The sequence below is a fragment of the Rhinolophus sinicus genome, linkage group LG10 (genome assembly GCF_036562045.2).
Source record: "Rhinolophus sinicus isolate RSC01 linkage group LG10, ASM3656204v1, whole genome shotgun sequence".
Classification (NCBI taxonomy): Eukaryota; Metazoa; Chordata; class Mammalia; order Chiroptera; family Rhinolophidae; genus Rhinolophus; species Rhinolophus sinicus.
The window spans coordinates 42,935,333-42,962,725 of NC_133759.1; the positions used below are offsets into that span (position 1 = coordinate 42,935,333).

Sequence of the window (27,393 nt, forward strand, 5' to 3'; positions counted from 1 at the left end):
AGCATCAGAAGAGGCTCTGCTCCTAGAACCCCAGACGGGACATGGCCACCTCCCTGTACCCCTGAACCATAGACTGCTGGACTCCTAAGACCACTGAGCTCTTACGTCCATGAGCCACCAGCTGTTCCCTTCCCAACACTCTCCCCAGCACCCAGCACTGGGCTAGGCCCGCGTGGAGGCCTGAGAAACATGGGTTGAATGAATGAATGGAGAAATGAGCCAATAAATGACAGACTATTAGCACCCCAGAACCATCTGGCATGAGACCACTCACCCCATAACTAACAGCAGAAAGTTCCATCACTCTGACCCCAGCATCCTCGTAGGGGTGCTCTTCTGGGGACACCCCCCCCAGGGCAGCCTGAGACCAGAGGTCCCATAAAGGGTTTGCCCCTTTCCCTCCCCTCTCTGTCCGCCCCCCAGCTATCCTCATGAAGCCACAGGTAAGCTGGGGCTGGGCTGGCCTCCAGGACAGGACAGACATTGCCCCGCTGCAGGGGCCCATTCATGCTGCAGTCTCTGTGATGACACCCCAGGCCAGGCTTGTAACACTCAGGCATGTCACCTGTACTGTCGGTGGGAGGATGCTAAGGTGGTGAGTGCCTTGAGTGCTAGACTGTGAGTGTGAGTGGTCCACCCCCAAGACACGAAGGCCCAGGGGGGATGTGGGTCAGTGAACAGGTAAGCCCTGCTGTGCTCAAGGCCATGCTTGACGTGAGGGCAGGGAACCTTGGTCTGCCTGGGGTGGAGGGAAGTCTTCTCAGCAGAGGCTCTGAGAATGGGCTCACCAGTGGACATGGCAGGAAGGGCTCTTCTGGCTCACTGCACAGCATGAGCAAGGCAGGCAGTGTGCCAGGGCACTTGTTAGGGGAAAAGTAAATGACATGCCAGTGACTTGGGGTGACACAGGGCAGCACCAAAGGAAGGAGAAGAGCAAAGGGGCCCCGTAGACAGTGCAGCTGGCCCCGCCCACTGGAGTTGGCCTCTGTCTGCCACACAGCTGAATTTTCACAGTGAAAGGTTCACTTTCAGGCTCCTCTTCTAAGGCACAGATGCACCTGGAGGAAGATGGCGCCCGAACCACTAACATCAGTTGAGCGTCCACCATCCCCCAGGTACTGGACACAGGTGTCCACTGGGAGGTCAGCTCCTTGGGTCAGGCGCTCTGTCTGTCATGTTCACTGCTCTATCCCAGTGTCCAGAACAGTGCCAGGCAAATAGTAGGTGCTCAACAAACACTCACTTGACTGCATGCATTATCTCATGAGATGCTCACAGGCTCCCATGGGTGAGGTGCGATCACCATCCGCATTAAAGAGGAAGACAGTGAGGCTCAGAGCGCTAGGAGCAGGGGCTGGGATTCTCACCCAGGCGGAGGCCTCGGAGTCTGTGCTCAACAGGGAAGGCGAGTGCAAAGCAGGAGCAAGGGTGCAGGTGCCCGGTGGGCATGGTGGTGTGTATTCACTTCCTGGGGCTGCTGTAACAAATGAGCACAAAGAAGGTGGGTAGCTTTGAACATGAGAAATGTATTCCCTCACAGTTCTGCAGTCCCGAAGTCCAAAAGCAAGGTGTCGGCCGTTCTCTCTCCAAACGTTCTGAGGAACATTGCATTCATGCTTCTTCCAGCTTCTGTTGGCTCTGGGCCTCCGTGGCTTGTGGTTGCATCACTCCAATCTCTACCTCTGTCTTCACATGGACTTTTTCTCTCTGTGTCTGTGTCTTTTCCCCTCTGTTTTTTACAAAGACACTTGTCATTGAGTTTAGGGCCTATCCAGATAATCAGGGTGATCTCATCTCAAGATCCTTAATTACATCTGCAAAGACCGTTTTCCCAAATAGGGTCACCTTTACAGGTTCTGGGGGCTAGGACTTGGACATATCTTTGGGGGAGGCCACCATTCACCCCACTATGAGGTATCTCTGGCATTTCCCAGGTGCCCGTTCTGGGCCCAAATCGAGCACTGGTGCTGGGATCCTCGCTGGTGCCTGCAAGGTTCCTGCTCTATTTCTTCCCTGTCTCTGCCCTTTGCCATGTGACCAGCCCCACTTGGGACAATTCCAGCAACGTGTGTGTGTCTCTCCTGGGCCCTCCAGACCAACTTCTCTGCACTGTGTCCACAGGTTTGCCGGGCACCGCTTCAGACCTAGAAAAGAGAAAGCAGATTTTTGGGCAAAACTTCATACCTCCAAAGAAGCCAAAAACCTTCCTGCAGCTCGTGTGGGAAGCGCTGCAAGATGTAACGCTCATCATCCTGGAAATCGCGGCCATCATCTCCCTGGGGCTCTCCTTCTACCACCCGCCTGGCGAGAGCAGTGAAGGTAAGACGGGGGGCCTCGGACCCCCACTTCCCTCCCTGCAATGTGCATGCCCGGCCACAATGGAGGGTTGCCACAGCCGAGGGCTCATGGCTACTGCTCCTTCCAGGTGAGAAAACCAAGGCCAAGGCACAGCGCCCGTGAGTGGCCAAGCCAGACTCCAGGCTCAGCCCCACCCCCAGTGAAATGCAAGGGTTGGACCATCAATAGGAATAATTATAGTGAGCATTTATTGAGCATTTACGGTATGCCAAGCTCTGGGCTGAGATGCTCTCCTAACAATTCCATGAGGTAGGGGCCATGATTATGTCCATTTTAAAGTCGAGAGAACCAAGGCACAGAAAAGTGCGTTAACGTGCTCAAGGTCACCCAGCTAATAGAGTCCTTAGGTTTTTGCAGTGGAGCTTCTTCAAAACAGTGTTGCTCAGGCCCCTCCCTGAGAGAGTCTGGTTCTGTTGGACAGAATCCAAGTGAGGGTGCTCAGACCTCTGTCCAGGCTGCTTTCTGAGGGCTCCCCACTCTCACGTCTGAGGACAAAGCCCCCAAATTGCTTACCCAGTGAGCTGCATTCACACTCTTAGATTTGATGGTACTTGACAACCCCATTCACAGATATCCTCCTCGGGTCCACTCCAGCCTCTGAGGGACCGTCCTTCAGCTCCAAAGCTGGGCTTCTCCTCAGAACCCCAAGTCACTTGCTCCTTGCGGCCTGCAACGATGACAAAATTCATGATGACATCAGAGCTCTTTGCACTGGATATTCTAGAACATGGATTGCAAACTACAGCCCACAGGCCAAAGCAGGCTCACTTTCCTGTTTTTGTATGGGCCGTTTGCTAAGATTGGTTTTTACATTTTTTAAAGGTTGAAAAAAATCAAAATAATACTTTTTGTGACGTGTGACTTTTACATGAAATTTATTTCATTGTTTAAAAGTAAAATTTTATTGTGACACTCCCATTTCTTTTCCGTATTGTCTATGGCTGCTTTCCCACTGCAGTGGCAGAGGTGAGCAACCGCGACAAAGGCTGCATGGCCCACAGGCCTGAAATATTTACTGTCTGGCCTTTTACAGAGAAAGTTTGCCAACCTCTCTCCTAGAAGGTCAGGGTGGGACGTTTTGCCTCAAGAAAACCATTCTCCCCCTCCCCACCATTCTCCCCTTTCAGTGTGAAAAGAGAATAAAATGGTTGAAGACACAGTTTCTGAAGTCAAGCTCCCCTGGGTTAGAAACTTGTCTCCATCACATCCCAGCTGTGTAACCTTAAGCAAGTCACTTTCCTCCTGTGATCCTCAGTTTCCTCATCTGCAAAAGTTTCCTCCTCATAATAACCCTTCCAGGGTAAGTGATCGCACCTGGAAGGGTTGTTACGACGTGGAGATGAAGGGACACGTGGTCAGTGTCTGACAGCCTGGCACATAGCAGACGCCCGGTGGGTGCTGGACCTGCTGGCATCATGGGTGTGGCTGCCCTGGGCGTCCTTCTCTGCGTCTTCGCCTGGGACCTTATCTCCTGTGCGTTGCGTGAGAAGGATTCAGTCTCTGCGCCCCACCCCCCCACCTCACGTCCTCGGGCCGGGCTTGGTTCAGCGCGATGCACACACTGTGAGGCAGATGCTACATCGTGTTCCCACGTGAGGAATCTCGGTCTTGCGAGGGCATCCAAGTCTGAGGGGGGACACTGTACCATGGGGGCAGGAAGCACCACCCCACTCACCCTGGGAGGGTCCTGGAACAAACCCACTCTTCTCAAAGTCAGGACGTAGGACTCCTAATGGAAAACCTGGACCTCCACCCAACTTTTCATTCCAGAAACTGAGCACCTGCTACGGGCTAGGGATTTACCAACTTGATGACTGCTTTCCTTTATGATGGCAAAGGTTTTTAAACCTTGATCACATGATAGCTAGACAGATATACACACAAATATTATAGGATATACGGGAATCACATAAGATATATTGTTTTGTTGTTAGATTTTTATAACCTGATTTTTCATTAGTAGGACATTATAAACACATGTCTTTATTAATTATGACTTGACATTTCCTAATGAATGTAATGCATAAATAGTCGAACTAGGTTCGCTGCTTCAGGAAAGCAAATAAAAAGGGAATAGCATGTAAAAAATAACCATTATGGGCCTCCTTTCCCCAAATGAAGAGGTGTCTCTGAGATTCCCTGAATACCTGTTCTCCCCACACCCTCCCAAGCCAGATTTGCCTGAGAAACCAGAAAACCAAGTCTATTAGGCCAACTGCCTCAATTTTATACATAATATTACTAAGTTGACTTTTTTTTCCTGCATGATCTCTTTCCAAAGAGGGTTTAAAGACATAAGAAGGACACAACTCACAAGATGAGATCAAATAGACAGAAAAAGAATGAAAGCAAATAAACCAACTGTATTTGCTGCCATGAGTGAGATATAAATTTGACTTTCAGCTTCCTGGCAGCCAAGGCAGAAAGGGAATTAGGATGATTTGCATAGCTCAAGTTATCCATCGGAGGAAAAACAGTTATTTAGGAACATGGTATGTCCCCTGACAAAGAACTCCAAGATGAACTTTTACGTAAGACATTATGAGATACGTGACGGGCAGCATTTGTTGCAGAAGTTTTATAGAAAATGTAGAAGATTATACATGGCTACTTGAATAACCTTGAGCAGAGCTCAGAGTGCAACACAGAAGCATAATAATAACGATGCCTGTTCTTACTATTTTTATAGCCACCACTAGTTGGGAGCTTTTACAGTAGAAGTTCATTTGATCCTTAAAACAATCCGGTGAGAAGGTGCTGTTGTTATCCAGGAAACCAAGGCCCTGAGATAGGAAATGACTTGCTCAGTCACGCTCTAGGAAGTGCAGGACCATGACTCAGGCAGAGACGTTCTGACTTCTGAGCCCTCGTTCCTGTCCCTCAGCTGCATTTCCTCAGAAAGGCGCGGAATTGAGACAGTGCCAGACCTCACGTGACCCAATTTAGTACAAGATTAGGACTCAGAGGGCAGGAGGTGGAGGGGGTAAGGTGGGAGCCGGCATGGAGTTCCCAGTGTGTGCCAGGGGGCGCCTCCCCACCACCCTCAAAAAGATGGCTACAATCACCTCCATCTTTGAGAGGTGGAAACCGAGGCCCACAGCGGGGAGAATGTGCCTCAGGTCACACAGCTGGTAGGAGGTATGGCCAGATTTGAAATCCAAGTCTTCTGCTTCTTTCCACTGCCCCTCCCGGCACCCCCACCCCAGCTGAGACAGTAGCTCAGACCACACTCTGGGTCAGTGAGGGCAGCTGCGCACAATCCTCCCCTAGAGTGAGGTTCCTGCACTTTGTGACAATACTTACTTCTCCCCAACAGCCAGGCCTGAGCTCTGAGCTCTGAACTGTCCCTGTTGCCAGGACACCCAGCCAGGTCAGTTATGTATAAAATGGTTCTGGGGATAGACTAACAGGCTGGAGGGTGCCTCACATCACCCACAGCCCTTCCCTGTTTGCTTTCTTGGCTCAGAGACCTCCAGACACTCGTCAAAGGTCAAACAGTATGTTTGTGGCAGGGCTGGCATTGGCACACTCAGCGCTCCCTACTCCCTGCCCATGGCAGCTCCCCTAGTGCCAGAGTGCCAGCAAGGGGACAGGCACTTAGTAGGTGCCTAGAAAACGTTTGCGGCTTGACCAGTTTTGAGGGCCCTTACTCAAGGCCAGGCCCTACTAACCACCTAAGAGGTAGCTTCCCCATTTTACTGGTGAACAAGCCCAGCAAGGCCACGCAGGTTCCCCAAGGTCACAGACAGTGAGAGGCCACACCCTAGAAAACCCCAGGTCCAGGGAAAGCAGCTGCAGGTTCTCCAGACCATGTGGTCACATCCCTAGATCCTGTCACTGCTCCAGTCCAGAAGAGATCTGCCCACTCCCCTGTTTCTTCCCCTTCCTCGACTCTTCCCCCTAAATGCATTAGGGGCATCAGGAGTTGTTTCCAGGGTGCAGTGGCTCCCGGTGGCTGAAGACCTAACCCAGTGATCTGCATCCCCACTGTCTGGCCATCCCAAGGCACCATGTAGTCATCAGACAGTCTCAGGAGGAGATAAAAGCTAATGGGCTTTTGCTAGCAGAGTGAGTGCCCTCAAGGGCCAAAGGGCTCCTTGGTATTGAATCAGCAAGGGCAGCAGGCAGAACTGGCAGTCAAGGGAACAGGGTTCAAATCCTGCTTAACCACCGTGCCTTGGTTTCCAGAAGTCAGTCTAAGGAGAGCAGTTCATGAAAAGGGGAAGAGGACTAGTGTTTGTCCCATACCTAGCAGGTGCCAGGCCATGTGCCAGCTGTTACTAGGTCCAGAACTCACAGAGTCCCTGGGGTCATTCCACTTTGCAGCTGTCCAAACTGAGGCTCAGAGATGTTAGGTCACTTACCCACAGTCATACAGCAGAGCCTGGATTTGAAGCCAGGGCTTTCCAATTCCAGAACCTAAAGGCTTTCCATTGTGCTGCGTTGTCTCTACATGCCCTGAATGCTGCAGTGACTAATGGGGGGTGGGGTACATTGACGAAGCACACAACAGGGAAAGAGCAGCCTTCCCGTGTGGAATATGTGGCAAGGGCAGGGGATAAGTCCTGTAAAGTGAAGCACTGGGCTCTGTAGCTTAAATCCCTCCCTCGAAGTCCAAGAGAACGCATTTCTGTGTATTGGGTTTCTGTTTAGCAAGGTTCACCTGTGTTTCCCCATTTGGGGATTTTTGTTGGCACCATTCATGGTGGTAGAGGGGCACCCTAGTTCCCCTCCTCCTGTCATCATGTGGTCTGAAATCCAGCTGGATTCCCTCTGTAACGCAGGGCTCAAGGCTCCATTCAGGCTGGCTGGGGGCTCGAATGCAATATTGCACGTCAAACGCTGGGCAAGAGGAAGCAGCAGCGTTAACTGAGCATGTACTGTGTGCTTGCTGTGGTCATGCTTTACCTAAAGGCTCTCCCTGAGTCCTCTCAACCACCTAGGAGGGAGCGCCTCTCATTACCCCCATTCTGTGTATAAGAAAACCAAGGCACAGTGGTTAGCAGCTAGCTCATGGGCACATAGCAGTTAAGTAGCACAACTAGAATTTGAACTCAGGTCTGGCCTGCTGTCAGGTGTCAGCACAATTGTATCATTACTACCAAAGGCTGGTCCAGTGAAACAGTTTTAAATTACTGGAACAGTCTAAAATTCCCAAAGGAAACAAAAAGTGGCTTTGCGAGCCCCAGACAATGACGTTAGTTGTTAACTAGCCTGCAAGGAACAGCTGGTTCCACGAAAGATGTGGAATTTTTCAGGGACACACACTGCTGGGCCGCAATGATTCTCTGCTCTTCCAAGCCTGGACCCACCCGCTGAGCCTGAACCTTCCCAGGAGCTCAGAGCCAAGACGCTTTCCCTGGTCACCCCTGGCCTTCTTGTTATGTTGCTTCTGACCCCTGGCTTCCCAGATTCTCCTGCTGGAGTCTCTTATACTGCTCTTCTCTCTTCCTGGGGATGGACTTGGACGTCCAGTGATCGGCCATAGGTTTAGGGCAACATTTTGTACTTTCCCATGTGAGGCCACCACATGACAGAGGGGACGCTGGGCTCGGGGACAGTGGGCAGACCAAGTCTGTGTGACACTGGGTGAGATGCTGCCCCTCTGAACTGCTGTCCTTTTTTCAGCCAGCTTGAGGATTAAAGTGGATGCTTGGCATACAGCAGGCCTTGCAAATAGCCCAGCCCCTGCCCAGCCCCGTGGAAGGGCACTCCTCTGAGTTCTCCAGGAGTGGATGGTCAGACGCCGCTTGTGGCTGCTTTCCATGGAGAGGGCCGTTTTCCACCCCCAGTGGGAAAGAGGGCCTGGGCTCATCCTGGCTGCATCACCCACCGTGGCTGTGTCAGTCACCTCCCTGGGCTACAGTTTCCTCATCTGTTGATGGGGACAATACCACTCACTCTCTGGATCCTTGTGGGGAAGCAGGAGATGGGATGTATGGAATGGCTCAAAAAGGCCCCAGGGCTCGGCACCAGGTGTGCAGAACCTGCCTTTGAGTCTGAGGCCTTTGCATCAAAGGTGTATGGTGTTTTCTCTTTTTCTTTTTCACATCGTGGGCCTGGCAGGTCTCAATCTGAGGGCCCAGACTGGGAGTTTCAGTGAAGTGCAGGGTCACTATAGGTCAGAGTGTAGGTGTCCTCACTGTGTGGTATAGGCTCACATCCAACAAGGGCCGAGTAAGAACCTCCTGTGATGGGACACTGGCCAGAGCTTTCTCCTTCCTCTCCTCGAACCCAGAAAGTGGTCTCAGTAACCCCCGTTTTGCAGATGAGGGCGCTGCAGCTCAGGGAACACAATGACTTACCCAGGGTCATACAGCACAGGGACAGCTGCAGAATTAGGATCAGCTTGTCATAGGGCAGGTCCAGGGTTGTGGTTCCTGCCCTCCCGCCTAGAGACCTGCCTTACGATTGCTGGAAAAATATAAGAAAGGACATCAGCAAAACTGTGTTTTAGACCCTAATACACATGTAACATTCATTGACTTCATTCTGTTGCATCTTTTTCTCTTTTCTCGTGAATCAGACCTCTCTTTTGTGCCAGGTCTGTGCTAAAGACACCATGGAGCTTAACTTATTAAATTTTAACCCTTACAATAGGTCCCCAAGATAAAGAATATTCTTCCCATTTTACAGATGAGAAAACTGAGGTTCAGAGAGGTGAAGTCATTTACCCACAATCCCATAGCTAGAACGAAGAGAGAAGACTGAAGTGGCTAAGATGGTAGGCTCTAAAGCCAGACACCGTAGTTCTCCACTTGCTCTTCCTAGCTTAGACAAGTCACTTGTCCTCTAAGAAGCCTCAACTTCCACATCTGTGAAATGGGCAGAGTGAATGCTCTGAGATAATGTGTGTAAAACATTTTGCAAAGGACCTGGCACCCAGATGCACTGCATAAATGGATCATGATCACCTGATTATCAGCATTTTTTACTTGGCAGAGCTGGGATTTAAATCCAGGCCCACGAGGCCCCTTCTGCCTGCCTGACTCCACCCCACCTGCTTCCTTCTGCTCTCTGCAGGATGTGCAACAGCCCAGGCCGGGGCAGAAGATGAAGGGGAGGCAGAGGCAGGCTGGATCGAGGGGGCTGCCATCCTCCTCTCGGTCATCTGTGTGGTCCTGGTCACAGCCTTCAATGACTGGAGCAAGGAGAAGCAGTTCCGGGGCCTGCAGAGCCGTATCGAGCAGGAGCAGAAGTTTACCGTGGTCCGGGCTAGCCAGGTGGTCCAAATCCCTGTGGCCGAGATTGTGGTTGGAGACATCGCCCAAATCAAATACGGTATGTGTCCCAGCCACAGAGCCAGGTGCTGGAGCCAGAGTCTGGGCAGAGGTGGGACAAGCCAAGGGGACCCAAAGAGGCTGACCCAAGGAAGGGGGTGGGTCCCCGAAGACTGATCCCAAGTCAAAATGTCACCTGAGATCCTTCGGAAGTAGAAGGCTACTTCCTGGAAGGGGTAGGATTCCAGAATCCATTTATATCAGAAATAGCAAATACATGACCCATGTGACACCACTCTCAAAACTGCCACCCATCACAGACATTGCTAATCAATCACAGCTCAGGGCCTAGGTGTAACCTCAGAAGCTCCAACACAACACACCAGGACCACCAACACTCAGGATGAGTTTATGAGATGAAATCCATTTCCCATCCCTGATTTGGCTATTGATGGATGATTATAAGGTTACTGAAGGTATTACGGGGAGTGGACGTGGATGAGCGAACATTCTAAGCCTGTATTCCTGCCATGGATAAAGTGAGCACGCTGGTGCCACAGGGGTTTAGACAACACATGTCCTGGGTAAGTAGAGGCAGAAGACAGGGGAGAGATTGGAGTGTCGCTCCTCATTCAGCTCTCAGGGGCTTGGTTTCCTGATAACGTGCCCGTCTTTAGCATATCCTCCACCTCGCCAAGATAGACTAATCCCTTTCAAAAGAATTCCCCAAATCATTGTGGCGATCAGAGAATGAATGATTGAGAAAACTAGGCCCCAAATCCACACCAGGCCAAGAGAAGCACTTAACAAACCAAAGAATGTGCCCGCTAGGGCTAAGATTGTTGTTGGGCCCACCCTCCGCCCTCCAGGCCTTGGGCCCTTCCCCTGGCTCCAGTTTTCGGCTGCCTGTTGGCCTGGGATGGGCACCATCTTGGTTCCTGCACCCTGGGCGCTCTATGCAGTCAGTCCCCAGTGGTAAACTTGCCCTTGTAATTACAGCTTCATTCCAGGGACTATTCCAGCCTCTCCAGCCACCTGAGACCCCACTGACTCCCTTGCCGTTCCTCCCACCAGGTGACCTCCTCCCTGCCGATGGCCTCTTCATCCAGGGCAATGACCTCAAGATTGATGAAAGCTCCTTGACAGGGGAGTCTGACCAGGTGCGCAAGTCCGTGGACAAGGACCCCATGCTGCTGTCAGGTGAGCTGCAGCCTGCCGGTGGGCTCGCCTTCCTGAGAATTGTCCCCTTCGTGAGGCTAGAGGGTCTCACACATTGGTTCTTGGCTCCAGCTCAGCCCCAAATGAGGACTTCCACCCTTTTCTCCAGCAAACATGCATTGAGCCTACTGTGCACCCAGCACTGCTCTAGGCCCTGGGGATAACAGCGAATAAAATCAACAAAGAATCCCTGCCCTTGCAGAATTTATCTTCTAGTGACTTGGTTTCCTGAAAAAGTCAAACAGTGAAGCTTGTTCTCATCAAGGATGAGAAAAAAAATCAGTCAGGTAACAATCGTTTTGGACATGTACTGTGTGCCAGGCACTGGGCTGGGTGATGGGGAAACAGCAATGGATGAAGCAGATAAGGTCCCAGCCCCAAGGAGCTGGTGATATAGTGAGGGGAGAGACGCAATGGGAAAACTCCAGAGGGTGATAGGTGTGTGACAGAAATAAAGCAGGACAGTGGGAGGCAGGTGCCTGGGGAGGTGAGGGGAGGCCAGGTGTCAGGCCTCGTGGGCCATGGTCAGGAGTTTGGAAATTTTCCGAGTGTGGTAAGGATTCTCTGGGACGGTTTCAAGCAGCAAGCTGATCACATTTACATTTTAAAAATCTCACTCTGGCTGCTTCAGGGGCAAGAGAGAAGGCGAGGAAACCCTGCAGAGGTGAGGCATCAGCTAGGTGACACCCCACTCCCAACAGGGACACCCAAAAGGCTTATTGTCCAGCAGGGCTCAGCAAACATCTGCAGTCAGCTCCTCTGGACCTGGCCCTGGGCTGAGCATGGGGACCCACCCCCCACCCGGCCTGAGGAGCCCCCGGGCCAGATAGGCTTGGATGAGCTGAGCTGCCAACAGCGAATCCCACAGTGAAGGCGTGAGGAAGGTGTAAGGAAGCCAAAAAGGGGACAGAAAGGGGAGGTGGAACAGAGCTGGATTTTAAAGGATGGGGGCGCCCTCCAATCAGAACTGTGGCGGGAGGACCCTCCCAGCAGAGGCAGACGTGTGAAAGGCACCCGTGTGAAAGGGGTCTGAAGGAGTATGGGGACATCCTGGAAACACAGGGAGGTCAACAGTCTACTGGGTAGGATGGGAAAAAGGAATGAGTCAGGCCTGAGGCATTTATTTCTCCACAACTTATTCAGCCAACACTTATTAAGCACCTTCTGTGTACCACTAGTTAACAGAACAAACAAGGTCCTGCCCTCCTGGAGTTTAGAATCCTAGAGACAGACAGTAAAGAAACAAGCAAGCAAATATGTAAGGTAATTTCAGATAGTGATAAATCAAACAAAGACATTCTATCATGGTAGTGAGATAGAGACCCAGAGGAAAGGGACAGGGATCTTAGTTGGTCAGAGAAAGCGTGTCTGAGGAGATTGGATTTGAGCCGAAACCAGAATAATGACAAGAAAGAGCATTCTAGGCAGAAGGACAGCAAGGGTAAAGGCCTGACTGAGAGATCATGCAAAACCTCAAATGCCCTCTCAGAACTAGGGCTGCATGACAGCTTAGAACCTGCGGTCCTGGTCCAACCTCTAGGCTGAAGTGGTCAGCAGAGCGGCGAGCACCCTTGGGAGAAGTGGCGGGTGGTTCACCCGGAACAGTGGAAATCGAGGGGAGGTGCCGCTGGGCGTAAGTGGATGGGTACATCCCTTCCTCTAGTCAAGGAGAAGCCTCATCACTGGGAAGGGTTGTGGGATATCTCCAAAGGGACTGATGTCCCAGGAAACCAAAGTATCCTGAGAGAGCTGAAGCCTGCAGGCCCTTGGAGACTCGGCAGTGAGTTCTGCCCTCAGTGGTGAAGGACAGGGGACTAGGGGCCCACAAAAGGCATTCCCAGTCTCAGCAAGAATCTGGGTGAGCCCTGTGAAGCCCAGGCTGGTGGGGTCAGAGCGGGGCTAGCACTGGCCCTTGGCTTGGAGGTGGGTGGGCTGCGAGCACTGACAGAAGAAAGGCACGATGGGGCCCCGAGCTCAAGTGGAACAAACTGCTTTGGTCTCAACCTGTACAACTGGCTAGAAGACTAGGTATGGAGTAGACCCTAGGCCTCTGGCTGTTAGGAGGTACCAGCCACGGTCTGCTGTGAAGTCCTGGTGGGCAAGGTGGAGCCGGCAGTGCCAGAGGCCCGGAGATTCCAGCTGGTTCATGGGCTGATTCTTGGATTGCTAGTTATCTAGTAGAAGGTTTCTAGCGGCCTTCCCTGGAGCTCTGTCCTGTCACAATATGGAAAGTGTGCCCATCAAGTTCACAGAGGCCACAAGCCCAGGGAGGGGGTGGCGCAGCGAGAAAGCCAGAGTGAGGACCCGCAGAGCTCGCCAGAGTGCAGGCGAACGAGACTGAAGAAAATGGAACTTGACTGTGAGCAGCAGCGCTGACATTTAGAAACACAACTGCATGAAGGGAGGGCCAGGCAAGTGGCTTAGGCCAGGCCCATGGGGAAAGACGGTGAGAAAGCAGAGAAAGCAGCAGAGAGGGCCCAATAGAAAGCTACCCATCTACCGGGGAAGAGAAGAATTCTGTAACCGTCAGACCTATTGTAGGACAAAAGCGGCCACCTGACAGGTAGTGAGCTGCCCATCACTGACTGCGTGAGCCCAGACAGGTAGTGGGGGAGAGTGTTGTAGAGAAGGCCCAGCGCTCCATGGACGCAGCATTCAGGGCCCCTCCCAGCTATGAGAGTCACAGATTCCTCCTGGACTTCTGCAACAGACCCACCTGGTGCATTTCCCTCTGTCCTGCCTCTGCAGAGGCTGCTCCCTCCTCCCAAATGGCCCTCTCCTTCCACGCTGCTCCTTTAACTCCTGCTCGTCTGCTCAGGCCCCACCTCCTCCACGAAGCCTTCTCTGACCACCACTGCCCGCGGCAGTCACCCCATACAGCCTGGGACCCACACATGAGCCTGTAACATCCACACTGTGCTTGGCCCATTCCGGGCACAGCCTCATGACGTTGATTGAGTTTTGCCCTGCACAAACCATCTCAAATAAAATAAAGAGCAAAACCCATCCACAGCCCTGTCACTCAAACAGATCTAATGGGTCTCACTTTTATGGGCCCCTTCCATTCCTGGTCATATGCAGATGGACAGACACCAGGACAGACGCCTCCGTGATGCACTTCTGCATCGATCTTCTCACCCAGACAGGTCCAAGCGGGCAGGAGCCCAAGCCCGAGGCTATTTGTTGTCATGCCCAGCTCCACCCCTGGGCCCTGCACACCCAAGGGGCTCAGGCACTGCCTGCCAGAGTGAGGAGAGAGAGCAGAGTTGGGCCAGGCTGAGGCAGATCCAGGCTCTGGAATGAACTCTGTGTGGCTTCGGGCACGTTGCTTCACTTCTGAGCCTCAGTTTACCTGTGAGGACAATAGGGGTGTCCTGGGTTATGATGCAGGTGAAGCCCTACCTAGCACAGTGCCAGCAGATGGAGGCTCATAACAGGTTGGTTCCCTTTCCATTCCTTGGATGGAGTCTGGAGTTGGGGTGAAACAGGTCTAAGTTCAAATCCCAACTCTCCCCCTTAGTGGCTGGGAGACCCTGGACAAGCTTCTTACCCTTTCTGAACCTCCATTTTCTCAGTTGTAAAATGGGAGAATAACCCCAGCTATGAGGTTATGGGAAAGTATCCACTTGCCTCTCTCTCCCCTTTCCCTCTCTCTGGGCTGGCAGCCTTCTTGCCACCATCCAGCTTCTCCCACCTTCAGCCTACGTAAGCCTGCCTCCTCCAGGAGGTTTTCCTTGATTGCTCTCTTCCCCAGTGCTCTGAAGTCTGGATATCTGCCATTTGTATGCTCGTTTTTGTGCATGACAAACATCTCAGTCCCTTTTCCTGTGCCAAGAGGCCTTGCTGGGCCTTCCAGTGAGATGACCCTCAGGGAACACAGAGGGACCAGGCTGGGGACGCCTGTTGGTAGTTCAGACCCCTGCCACCCCACCCCCATGTGGCATTTGGCACACTGATTCAGTCTAGAGAAAGGCAAAGGACACTTTGTTTCTGGGTCAATTGGCCCAGCATGCCCACCCAGCCTGTGACCTTGGACAGGTCCCTTCACCTCCACGTTCGTGTCTGTGCAATGGAGGAGCAGGCGGGGTGTCCTTCACCCTGCCTACCCCACAGGGCTGTTGTGGGGACCATGTGCACAGATGGATGTGACTGTCCTTTGCAAATGGTACAGTGTGAGGTGCTGTGTGGTGTGGAACAAGCTCAGCGTTTGGAAACAGCGCTCAGGTTCCAGTCTTCCGTCAGCTCCAGCTGTCACCTCTGCCCTTTGGGACCTCAATCCTCCCATCTGACAAATGCGGGCAGACTAGCTGTCAGAAAGGCTCAGGTGTCCCCAGCACTCAGGGCACAAAGGAAATCCTAAAGGCCTGTAGCTCCTTCCTCTGGACCGCCAGGTGAACCCAGGCCCGTGTCAGGTTCTTCAGACCAGGCAGAGTAGAAACATTGAGGAATTGCAGGGTCACAGGTCCCCAGGACCAGACAGGGAGAGCATGGGAACCAAACTAAGGGCACAGCTGCCCTCCCGCTGCTGCCTACAGATGTGCCACCCTGTGCGGCTACAATGCTCCCTTTGCCAGGGAAGCCAGCAATCCAGGTTTTCATGGATAGTCTCCCAATGTTAAGTGTTGGCAAAATTCCCTATTCTTTTAAAGCCTATGTGGGTCAAGCAACAGATGGGTGGCCCAGGCGTGCAAACTCTGACCTGGGCCCATTTCTCTTGTTTCGGTGTTGTATTTTAAGAAAATTTCAAACTTTCAGAAAAGTTGCAAGAATAGTACAAGAAACATCTGTCTGCCCTTCCCTCTGGTTCAACTGTTGGAACCAGTTGGCCCTGTCTGCTCTCTCGGGAGCCTCCCTCTCTCTCGTCCTGCACCCGGGGTGGCCCTGGGCCTCTTCATACTTCAGGTGTATTCCCTAAGGAAAGGACATCCCCATGCGTCACCATAGCACAGCTATCAATTTGGGAAACTCAACATTGATGCAGTACTGTCACCTAATATACTGTCCATAGTCACCTTTGCCAGCTGTCCCCACAGCGTCCTCCACCTGAGACCCAGTGCAGGACACTATGTGGCATTTAGGTGGCCTGCGCCTTCAGCCTCCTTTAACTGGGTGCAGTGCCTCAGCCTTCCTTTGCTTTGCGTGGTGGAAGGCCAGTGGTTTTGAACCTTCCTGGGTCACGAACTCCTGTGAGAGTCCCATGGAAGCAGTGATCCCTGTTTTGAGAAATAAAGGCCCAGACTTCTGGTTTTGCAGCCTTTCAGGAGACTCACAGATTCCTTGAGAATCTGCTCTTGTCTTGATTTGCAGCTGGGGAAACTGAGGCCCAGAGCAGGAGAGTAAGGCTCCACAGAGGGCCAGGCCAGAGCGAGGCCTCAGCCCACCAGCCCATGCTCTTCCTGCAGCCCCCAAGCGTGACCTCACCTCCAAGGACCACATGACTTTTATTACCCAGCAACATGGCCTGTTTGAAGCATCTTATGGTAAATTCCATTGGGAAACCAGCAACTAGGTGCCATCAGTGCGGCCGTGGAAGGGACAGGGGCCAGGGGGCCAGGGTCGGTGCTGCCCCCAGAAGCATCAGCGTCTGGCTCCAGCAGGCCCGTGGCTTTGGCCCCTGCAGGATCCCTCCCCTCCCCCATCAGCCCTGGAGCCAGAGCATTAACAGAACAAGGTTGCACAGGACATCAGCAAACCCTCTTGGACCTGCTGTCCACCCTGCCCGCTGAGTGATAGGCCGGCATGGACAGCTGGACCTGCCACCACTGCTGCCGCCTCCAGGGAGCCTAGGACGCCACCGTGACTTCAGGAAGGCCCCGTCTGCCTCTCGGCCCGTGCTCTCTCCATTACACTACCCTGCCTCTTCTCCACGAGAGGCAGTGGGGTGTAGTGGATAGAGCACGGGTTCAAGTCCCGGCTCCACCGCTCACAACTGTGTGACCCTTGGCCATCACTCAACCTCTCTGAGCCAGAGAGGCCACGGGTGGGTGGAAGGGCTTGGGGTTTGGGGTTGTGCTTGTACCAAAACCTACCTCACAGGGCTGTTGTGAGGGGGATGGGTTCGCGGGCGCTGGAACGCTTTACCAACTGTCTAGTGCTCTGCAAGTGTCCCTTATTACTGTTATTAACTACTTTGATAACAATAATGATGGGAAAACTGCATCTGAGCTGGGAATTGTGTGGCTTTGCTTGGTGCTTGTGCCTAGAGGCTGATAATGATGCCCCCAAACGGCCTCCATCCTTTCTTCACATCTCCACCCCCAGAAAGAGGCCTTTTAGAAGGTACAACCTCACCCCTCTCTCTCTGTTCAAAGAGAGGCCTGGGGAGTCAGAACCAGGAGAGCAAAGGGCACTGAGTCCAAGCCCTAACCTGTGCTTCATGTTCTGTGCAACCTCAATCATCCCTTTCTGGGCTCAAAAACCTCGTTTTGTAAAACTAGGCCCCTCCAGCTCTGCCTTTGGGGCCTCTGTGCACCCCACTTGCCACTGCCTTTAGCCCCAAGACAGCCAACATCTGGACCAGGCCAGGTGAGGGCCATTTCTTGCTGCTCAGAACAAGTGTGAAACAGATGGGCTTTAAGACTGCAGTTGGGAAGGTTCTGGCCCACCCTGTGCTGCCAGGTCAAAGGCAATGAATGTTCAGGTGGGACAGGGCAGGTGGGACAGGGCAGGCCGTCCAGCTGGCAGGAGCCACAGCGTTCCCTGGGCCTGAGCTCCTTCTCTCTCACGAATGGCTGGGAGCTGATGGCTGACGCAGCTCCCCCACCGCTCTCCAGCCCATCTCCCTCCCTGCCTTCCCACTCTGTCCTTAAGCCTTCCAGGCAAGGTGGAAAGAACAGGGACTAGAGGTCCAGCCTTACTCCCCCCAGCTCTGCCCCCAATAGGGCATTCAGCCGCTCAGGGCTACTTCCCTGTCTGTGAAATGGGGGGATGATGATTATCTCAGAGTAACTAACAGCCAGGTGGAGAAAACAGCTCAGACAGTACTTGGCACATAGTGAACTCTCAGTAAATATTAGGTCTTTTCCTCCTTCCCCCCAAAAATACTTGTAGTGGCTCCCTACTGAACACCAAGCAAGCACCCAACCCTGCCACCGTCCAAGCAGGCTGCTCTGTGACCCAGCTTCTCTCATGCTCTTCCCCTCATGAGCCCTGAGCTTCATTCCAGCTGATCCACTGCTGTCACCCTGTCCCACCTTCCCACCTTTGCTTGGACTGTGCCCCCGCCAGTCCCCTGGGCCCTGGGATCTCTGCTATCTTGCACTGTTGTTGATCTATATGCCTGTCTGCTCCCCTCAAACCCAATACACTGTGAGCTCCTGGAGGGCAGGCACCGCAGGGGACCCTCCCTTCAGACCCCAGAGCCTAGCGCAGAGTTGGCACTCCACACATCTGTCCATCAGATGAAAGACTGTGGCCCAACCAGGGGGCTCCACGGTCTGTCTGCACAGGCCTCTGCTGGCCCCATCCAAACCAAGATCCAAATTCTCTGAGGTGCAGCCTTTTGATGGAGGCTGCCCTACCCTACCCAGGGGTGACCCTTGTCTCCAGGGGCCCCAGGGAACCCACACTTCATCACTGAGAGGTGAAACATAAGCCAGACCTTCCCATTTTACAGAAGATAAAACTGAGAGCCAGAGAGGAGAGGGCTGGCCTCAGATCACTCAGCAAATCAGAAGAAGACACCAGACTGGTCCCCTGGTCTCCTCCTTCTCAGCCCAGGGCCCTCTCTATCCAACCCCCATCATGCTTGAATATTCTGAGGGGCTCCATGGGAGCTTAGAGGAGGTAGGGGCTACAGGATGGTGCCCACAGGACCATGGACAGTGAGGTCCCAGTGCCAGGCCCTCTGGGGTCCCACACCCTCTGCTCCTGCCCAAACACCTTGAGGTTTTCCTTTGAGAGATTTAGTCATTCACCCTTTCACTTGCATGCCTGTAGTTCTGCAGCCCATGGGGTAAGCACTGCCCTCTGCAGGGGATCCTGGAGCTGGGCTATGACAGCCTAGGCAAATGACCTGTCCACTCAATTCTTTCTCTGGCCGGAGGGGCAGCCAGGCCCCGACGTCCTGGTAGGGGAGAGGAATGGCGCAGTGAAGGGTCGGGAGGGCAGCAAGGCTCAGATGAATTTGACCCTTTGTAAAACCATCAGGATGGCTTCTTGAGGTTGTGGTGTGCTCTGTTATAGATGGAAGACATGCCCACTGTGGAAAACACAAACAAGGAGGTAACGCTACAAAAGGTGCTGGAGTTGCAGCTGTAAGCCAGACTCTGCTGCGGGAGGCTATGGGGAGACTCACGCTCACAGCCTATCCTCAAGGGGCTCCCAATCTGGGAAGTCCCTTTGTGGGGATCAGGAAGGCCACCTAAAAGGAAGGGCGTTTGTCCTGAGCCTTAAAGAGGAGGCTTTAGACAAAAGGGAGGGAGGGCATTCAGACAGTGGTAACGGTGCCAGCAAAGGCGGAGGGGGATGGGGCTGCACACAAGGTTCCAGCGAGCTGTGCACACTCCCAGGCAGAGGCCACAGGGCAGGAATCAGTGGCCAAGGGCCAGAAGAAGGCTGGGTCGGACCCAGGGGGTGCTGACCAAAGCATTTGAGGTTTTCTGAGCTAGGGACAGTGCTCAGAGCTGAGGCTGGGGCACGGAAGGAAGCAGCACCAGACAGGGAGGTCGATGCCCCCAGCTCCTCTGGCCCGTCTACTGCTGAGGCCTGTAGGACCCCGGGGCTCATCTGAGGTGGGCAGGGGGCACGCTGAGCCTCACCTGGTGTCTCCTGAGTTGTGGCCAGAGGCCACTGCCCTAACTTCCTCCTCCTCTCTCCCTCCCTCTTTGCCTCCCAGTGGAGAGCTGCCAGCTCCCTGCTGTGATGGGAGTGATTAGATTAGAAGATGATTTGGGGTCTGATTATCTTGGGTGGAAATTGGCCCCCTGTGTCTTTTTCCATCCCTCTGGGGCTGGTGAGGTGGGGAGCAGCTTCTCCAGTGCCACGCAGACAGAGCAGACTTTTTCACGAATGTGTTTGAGACCAAGGTGTGAGGGCCTTGTGTCCTGGAGGGAGAGGTGGTGTGTGACAAGAAGAGAGCCTCCTGGCTGTGCCCCTCCCCAGCTGTGAGTCTGGGCCACTTCTCCCTGCGCCTCAGTCCTCCTCCGTAAACTGAGGGCCGGTGAGAGGACTCGGGAGATGACAGACGTGCAGGGCTGAGCACACGGCCTGGCACAGAGCAGCTGTCCTACAGAAGCTCACGCTGGTACCATCCTTGCTGTCTGCACTCTGAATGTGTGTTCCTCCTTCTTATTTAAAGATCTACAAGGACGCCACCCCCACGCCCACATGACCTCTCAACCTTGGTTTCCTCATCTGTCCAATATTGCTGATATTTAACGACCCTTCCTGTCAGCCCCCACCCAAGCTGAGCCAGTGCACAAGAAAGCATTTTGTCAGCAAGTTATTGTAATGACCAAGGTCCTGTTATCGGGCCCTGGTTCTCCCCATTTGTGCCCGTTGGGAGGTAGGTGGGCTCCAGATCTGCCTATGATGGGAAGACACCAGGATTGGCTGTTTGGCCCGGGATCAGTGTCCCAGCTCATTCTGTGGTCTCCTCTATTCCCTGCCCAGAGACAAAAGAGTGCTGCCCTTCTGTCCTGGGAATGGAGGAGTTTGCCATCTGAGGACCTGGGTTCTGTTATAGCTCGTGGCCTTCGTGCCTTCATTTACTCGTCCACGAATGGACAGACTGACCTTTACCTGCCTTAATGGAACTTACTGGAGAGTGTCTGTCTGTCCGTAAAGCACTTTAAGATCCAGAGATCCTAGGGGCCGAGAGGCTAGACCACCACACGTGCGCACACATACGCACACTACAATCTCACGCTATCATTCAGATCCTAAAAGGAAAGGGAAGGGGTGGGCGAAACCTCTTGAAAAGGGCAAATAGCTTCCTACCTTTCAGAAAAGTGCTTCAAGTCCTAAGCAGAACCTCTTGACACTTATTTTAGATACAATTCTAAGGTGTTTATTGACCTAGACTTCAAGTCTGAAGCAAATTGGAAAACAAAGAGAAGGATTTTAGAGACAAATTACCCTGAAAACAGGGGGAAGTGGCAATCAATCTTGAGGAGAAAGAAAGAAAAACTCTAAAAAGAGTTCAAGAAGCAAGTCATCCCCATTTCTGCAGATGACACCACTCAGGCCTAGTCAGCCATAGGTGCCAACTCTCTTTTTGTGAGTGGCCCATCTGTTCTGTGAAATGTGCTAGGCAAGACGCAGTGGCCGTGCGTCTCCAACACAAGCCTGAGGGTAAAGGGCCGTCTGTCTCCTGCTCTCAGAACTGGGCTGTCGTAGCTGTTGCCCATTTCCTGCACTGGGTCCCAGCCACCCTCCCTGGGGTCACCTGATGTCCTCAGTGAAGCCACAGCTTCAGAAGTTTTCCTTTTTTTCATATTATTTTTCCAATTTTTTTTATCATGGTAAAATAAACATAACATAAAATTGGCCATTTTTACCACGTTGAAGTGTACAGTTCCATGACAGTAAGTACACTCAAATTGTTGTGCAACCATCACCACCATCCATCTCCAGAGCATTTTCTTATAAAAGTGAAACTGTACCCATAAAGCGCTAACTCCCCATTTTCCCCTCCCTTGAGCCCCTGGCAACCACCATCCTTCTTTCTGTCTCTGAATCTGACTTCTCTAGGGACCTCATATAAATGGAATCAAACAGTATTTCTTTTTGTGACTGACTTATTTCACTTAGAACAGTGTTCTCTAGGCTCATCCATCTGGTAGCACGTGTCAGAACTCTTTTCCCTTTTAAGTCTGAATAATATTCCATTGTAAGGATAGACCACGTTTTCAGTGGGTTTACCTTTGAAGGTCTTTTATCCTCACTCTGCCTGAGTGGTCTTGGACAAGTTCTTCCCTGACCTGTAGGGCGGAGGGGCCTGCCTTCCAGTAGCAACAAGACCCTCTAGTCAAACAAAAGCTGACACGGAAACCCCAAAGATGCATAAAAGTGGAGCCTCTCTAACCAGAGGCCCCCTCCTCCCCACTTCCCACCCCCCAACACACACGCACACAGCTGCTCCTGCTGCCCCCTGAAAAAATTCCAGGGCCCTTTGGAACCCAGTTTGAAAAATCTAAAATTCTGGAAAAGGAGTTCTTAATTTTTCTTGCACCATGGACCCCCGGGGAAGTCTGATATCATCGTGTGCCACCCCTACTTGGAATAACACTTTGAGGTGCATAAAATAAAATATATTGGATCACAAAGGAAGCTGATGAGACTGAAATAGTTAAAGTAATAAAAAATTAATGTGTGGTATAGTAACCTGTGCTTCCTTATTAGCACACTGCCTAACATGGTCAGCTTAATAAGTGCCTTAGTTGTAAACAAGGGTAAGCATCATGATATTTATAACAGCTACCCTGTCTCCCCGAAAATAAGACCTAGCCAGGTAATCAGATCTAATGCATCTTTTGGAGCAAAAAATTAATATAAGATCTGGTATTTTATATTATATTATCATATCATATATCATATCATATTATATTATTATATTATATTATTATTATATTATATAAGACCTGGTCTTATATTATAGTAAAATAAGACCGGGTCTTATATTAATTTTTGCTCCAAAAGATGCGTTAGAGCTGATTGTCCAGCAAGGTCTTATTTTCGGGGAAACACTGTATCAAGTGATATGAAAAAGATTTGTGGTTCTTGTAACATGTGACTGGCATGGGGGCACCACTAATACTCCTGGGATTTGTTGCCTTATGTTCATAATGGGAGGAAATGCTAAATTTCAGTTAGATGTTTGTGAAAATAATGATGTCACCCAAGTTCACAGAGCCCTAGATTCTTTCCCCCCCAGATCTTTGGGAGGCGGTGGACCCCATTTTAAGTAGTCCTGTAAAGAGCTTAGTTGGCATTTCTTTGTTGGTTATGGAATTAGGCAAAATGAGGTCCGCTTCTAGATCAATCAATAAGGAAAAGAGAGAGTAGTCCCTGCTTGGTCTTTCAGGGTGGGAGAGGAGAAGGGAGAGAGAGAGAGGGAGGCCTGTCTCCAGGAGAGGGTAGTAGATGGTAGGCCTAAGCTACCTGGGGACATGAGAACTGAGTATTTGAGCTCCAGGCCCATCACAGTGATGTCCCAAGATGAAATCCTCCTAAAAGTGTCATAGTTTGAATCTTAACTGTAGGCAGTGCACTAGGACCTCAGCAGGCAAATTGCCAGTAGCCAACTGGGACCAAATTCCTTCCACTCCTTTGGGAAGGGGGCTTGGGTTATGCAATGGTAACTTGGCTTCCATCCCCTTCCCCAGGGACCCACGTGATGGAGGGCTCTGGACGGATGGTGGTGACTGCTGTGGGTGTGAACTCTCAGACTGGCATTATCTTTACCCTACTGGGGGCTGGCGGCGAGGAGGAAGAGAAGAAAGACAAGAAAGGTAAGCCCAACCCCCTTGAGGACCAGAAGAGGAGCTCTTAAGGCCACATTTTGTTGTTGTTGAATCATTCACTCAACCAAATAATTTTTGAGTGCCTTTTATGTTCACGCCCTGTGCCAGCAGCTGCCTCCTACATCCTCGAGGCCCTGCTCAGGCCAGAAGGGCTCTGTCTGTTCCATCTCCAGGGTCTTGTCCCAGTCTCTGTCTTGTCCAGTCATGTCACAGAGGCCCCTCCTTCCCCTCAGGCCAGTCCAAGGGTGCTGAGCATTTGTTGAGTCTCCAGCCTCAAGCGTGACCTGGTCTCATCATCACTCTCGATATCAAGTAGAAATCCCTACACAGACATATTCCTTCACTGTTCTCAACTCCACTGAACAAAACAGCAAACCCACCCATCATAGATTCTCCCCAGATGTGGGCAGAGGAGCTTCTGGGGAAGGTGGCCCCAAGTCAATTGCTGTGAGCCCCTCTCCTATGCCCCCAGAGCTGCCACCTCACCTGCGTTCTGGCTCCTCCTCCCCCATGTAAAAAAGAGTCCTCGTTCTCTGGGCCCCTCTCAGTGCAGCAGGCTGGAAGCCTGGGCTACACATGCCTTTCAGAGTAAAAGAGATGCTTGGAGGATACAAGAGGCCCAGGCCACTGGCCCCAGCACAGCCGGCTCCTTACCCAGCACTCACACTTGGTGTCAGGACAGCCCTCCTCTCACATCTTCAGTCTTTTGTCTTGTCTCCTTCCCCAGGCTCCAGAAGAGAGGCCCCAACACCCAGACTCTCTGGAGTCCAGGGCAAGGAGATGAGATGGCAGGTAGCCCCTCTTTGAGGTTTAGGGGCATCCTTGCTACCTTCAGCTCTCAGAGATCAACAAGGCACAGAGCCTGGGTCACCATCAAAGGTTACTTGTTCCTGAGGGTGAAACTCATTTCCTAGTGGGGTCCCCCTAAGATTATGGCTGCCCCACCAGCAGGAACAATGGAGCTAAGGTGAAATCCAGATCGGGAGAGCAAGGGGAGAGCTGAGTTTGAAACTGGGGACAAAGTTCTGGCCAAGAGGCCCAGAGCATGTCCGGACAATGTCCACGCAATGACATAGAAGCTATGGCCAGCTGTGGCCCCTGGGTGCAGGCAGTTAAGCAGATATGGGCAGTTGGGCAGGATGTGGCAGCCTTTGCCCATTTCCTTGGCCTCACTGGGGCTTGGGTGAGGGGCAGAAGCTCGCACAGGCCAGACCTGTGTGTTTGAAAATGTCAGTAGGAAGACAAACCTCTCTTTCCCTGAAGCATGGGTCAGGGTCCCTCACTTAACATTTACATACACCCAATGGAATGAATGTAGAGGGAAGAGGTGGCGGCAACATGGCAGAGGAAGATAGGGGGCAGCCTTGCCTCTCAGGTCCTGTGAGCAGCACAGCCAGGGCCAGGCCCCCAAAGCACTGCCATCCCATCTCCTCCGTCAAGGACATTTCTTAAAGCCCACCAACCGTAGGTCCCCATTACAGGATGACCCTGGGAGTGCTGGAACGTGTGTGTGTGAGTGTGTGTGTGTGTACGCGCGTGCACGCGCACACAGATGAGGCTGTGTGTGCTTCTCCTTCATTAATATGTCTCAAAAATCATCACACAGGTGTGAAGAAGGGGGATGGCCTTCAGCTACCAGGTACAGTAACCCCTCAGGGGCTTTTAGAAATAGCAGTAGCCTTTGACCACTAAACCCCGGGCCCTAGACCCCAGCACACAGCAGGAGGAGTCTCCCTGACCGCAGGGCCTCTGCCCCATCAGACCCGCAGCTGTGCCCCAGTGATGCCAGCCCCAGACACAAGCCAGCACTCCACTCTGCCTACTTGCCCTTCCAGTGCTTCACCCTCCCGGCCAATGCCAATGGCACCACCACCGTCTCCACACAGCTCCACACACGTGCATGCAGGGGCCGGTCATCATGGGACCCCCCAGCCCTGCTCCCTTGCCCATCCCCCACAGATCCCGGCTGGCTTCCACCTCACCCAGCAGTGTCTCTCCCCTCTCCTTCCCACAGAAGCCATTTCCTCCCCCCAAGAAAGAACAAGGGTGAATTTGACCATCTCGTGTTATTTTTAATTTCTAAATTAAGGAAAACACTACTACCTTCTCTGGCTCATGCACAAAATGTGACACGTCACCTTTTTTAATGGTTGGGCATCTCACATGGGGGTTACCAAGGCAATCTTTTAAGGGCTAGTTAGGAAGGAGTAGGTGGCCATGGGCAGTGGCCTGAGTCAAGGGCATGAATCCTGCTAAGTCACTGCCCTCTACAGATATTCTGCCAGTGCACACAATGGTGATCAGAGTAACACCCCTTCAGAATGGCCAGTGCCGCACTGCACCGGTGGTCAAACATTTTGAATTGGCTCACGGCCATGGGCCCCTCTGGCCCTGATGAGCAGCCAGACGCCCTCTTTTCCTAGAACCCTCTCTGCCAGGGACTCACCTGAGTGGTTGGGCCAAGAGGGTGCACGGCCCAGACCTCAGCACAGAACAAGTGCCATCCCCCCTGACCATATTGCTCATCCTCATGTTTTATTTCCAAGACCCTCCATGTCTGAGTGTCCCCCCACCCCGACTTCTGTGGCATCTCTATGAGAACATCTCACCCCACCCCCAAATTTGAGTTTCTTGATTTCCAACGGAGATTTTTCTTTGAGGAATATAGTCATGTTATTTGCCACCAGTTGGTTCATGTCTTGATTGTTGTTGCTGTTCTGCGTTGTTGCTTTTCTCCATTGTGACACTGCATTTTCCATCCCTCCCACCCCCGCAGCGGCCGATGGTGCGGCAGGTTCAAATGCTGCAGATAGTGCAAATGCCAGCCTAGTCAATGGTACGTCTCCCACAGCGAGCTCTCGGTCTCCGGTGGATGGGCATTTCTCTCCCCCACCCCCAACAGTGGGCTGGCCTCTCCCTGTTCTGGAGCGCACAGATCTTGGATGTGCATGGGCAGCTCCAGGACACTCGTCCTCTCACATGGGGCAGGTGCTTAAGAGAGAAGCCACCACTGGGAATCAGCTCTGTGCCCACTTTCGGTGGCAAAATGGCACTGGCTCTTGTTGGGCCCTTGACACCGAGTGGAGCCCTGAAGAGGGACATGACCTTGGCTTCAGATTTGGCCCCAAGAAGCAGCGCCCCACCGGTGTGGCCCTCTCCTAAGCACGTTCCTGCCCCAGCTTTGGGAAGAAGGCCTGGGGTCAGGACTGGGCTGAAGCTGGCATCTGGGTCCCCACTGAAGGCTCCGGTCCTCGACTCTAAAGTTTCCTTGAGGCAGGGGGACCCAGGCCGGGGTTCAGCTCCTTGGCCCCACTCCATAGCATGGCTGAGCCACTGGTAGACGTTTCTCGTTTCTTCCTCTTCTCTTTCACTGAGCAAATGGGCAGAGGGTTCGCTTGGGCTCGGGCCTCGTTCTGTCCCTTGGATGTGGACTGGTATTTCTCGCTGTTGCCTGTGCTGGAGCGTTTGTCCTGGGTCTCTGCATTCTGACTGGCCCACTCGGGGGTAAGGGGCTGCCACTGTACCTGGGGTCTGCATCTTACCACCTCACACACAGGCAGGAAGGAATTCCATTCACTTGCCTCCAAGACTTTAGAAGATTTCTTATTTCTACACCCTCCCATCTTCAAAGCAGTGAGGATTCTATTACTCAGATATGCCCCCTGTCCCCAAGTTAGGCGACATGATAGTCACTCAAGCTGCTCCGGAACTGCTGGAAGCTGTTAGGGCTGTCATGAATCCATTGCCCCAGCGTCCCTGCATACCAGGCACTGGCTGCAGGTCTCTCAACCTTTGTATCACTTACTCCTCACTACTCCTGAAGCACATGGAGGTCTTGCCCCACCTCATCCTCCCATCCCCCGCCCCAGACCTTTGGCTGAGCCACCTGGATTCAAAGTGACCTGGGCAAGACACTTCTGTAAGCAATGCCTTGCCAAGAAGGGCTAATTCGGGTGTGGGTCTATTTCAGGCACAGGAGGAGAAAGGAAGACAGCTTGGGGTGTGGGAGGTGTCGTGCCTCAGGGAGGGGTGGCAGGGATGACAGGGAGAAATGATGTAGGCAAACCCACAGCCTGGGGGAGAAGGAAACAGGATGTGGCATCCTGCTTCCTCCAGGGCAATGAGCCTGCATC

The 27,393-nt window shown here is 52.6% G+C and overlaps 1 protein-coding gene across 12 annotated transcripts in view; it reads left to right on the forward strand.

The window, feature by feature from the left end:
* The window catches only part of ATP2B2 (ATPase plasma membrane Ca2+ transporting 2), a 360,324-nt gene that overhangs the window by 277,166 nt on the left and 55,765 nt on the right, over window positions 1–27,393 (forward strand). For 7 of the 12 annotated variants that reach the window (XM_019732636.2, XM_019732641.2, XM_019732644.2 and 4 more), the window contains 6 exons: window positions 2,122–2,319; window positions 9,382–9,639; window positions 10,653–10,778; window positions 23,123–23,248; window positions 24,867–24,899; window positions 26,037–26,096. In XM_019732636.2, the coding sequence (XP_019588195.1) occupies window positions 2,122–2,319; window positions 9,382–9,639; window positions 10,653–10,778; window positions 23,123–23,248; window positions 24,867–24,899; window positions 26,037–26,096 (801 nt within the window). The remainder of the gene's footprint in view (window positions 1–2,121; window positions 2,320–9,381; window positions 9,640–10,652; window positions 10,779–23,122; window positions 23,249–24,866; window positions 24,900–26,036; window positions 26,097–27,393) is intronic. The other 5 variants (XM_019732643.2, XM_019732645.2, XM_019732647.2 and 2 more) reach the window with 2 other exon arrangements.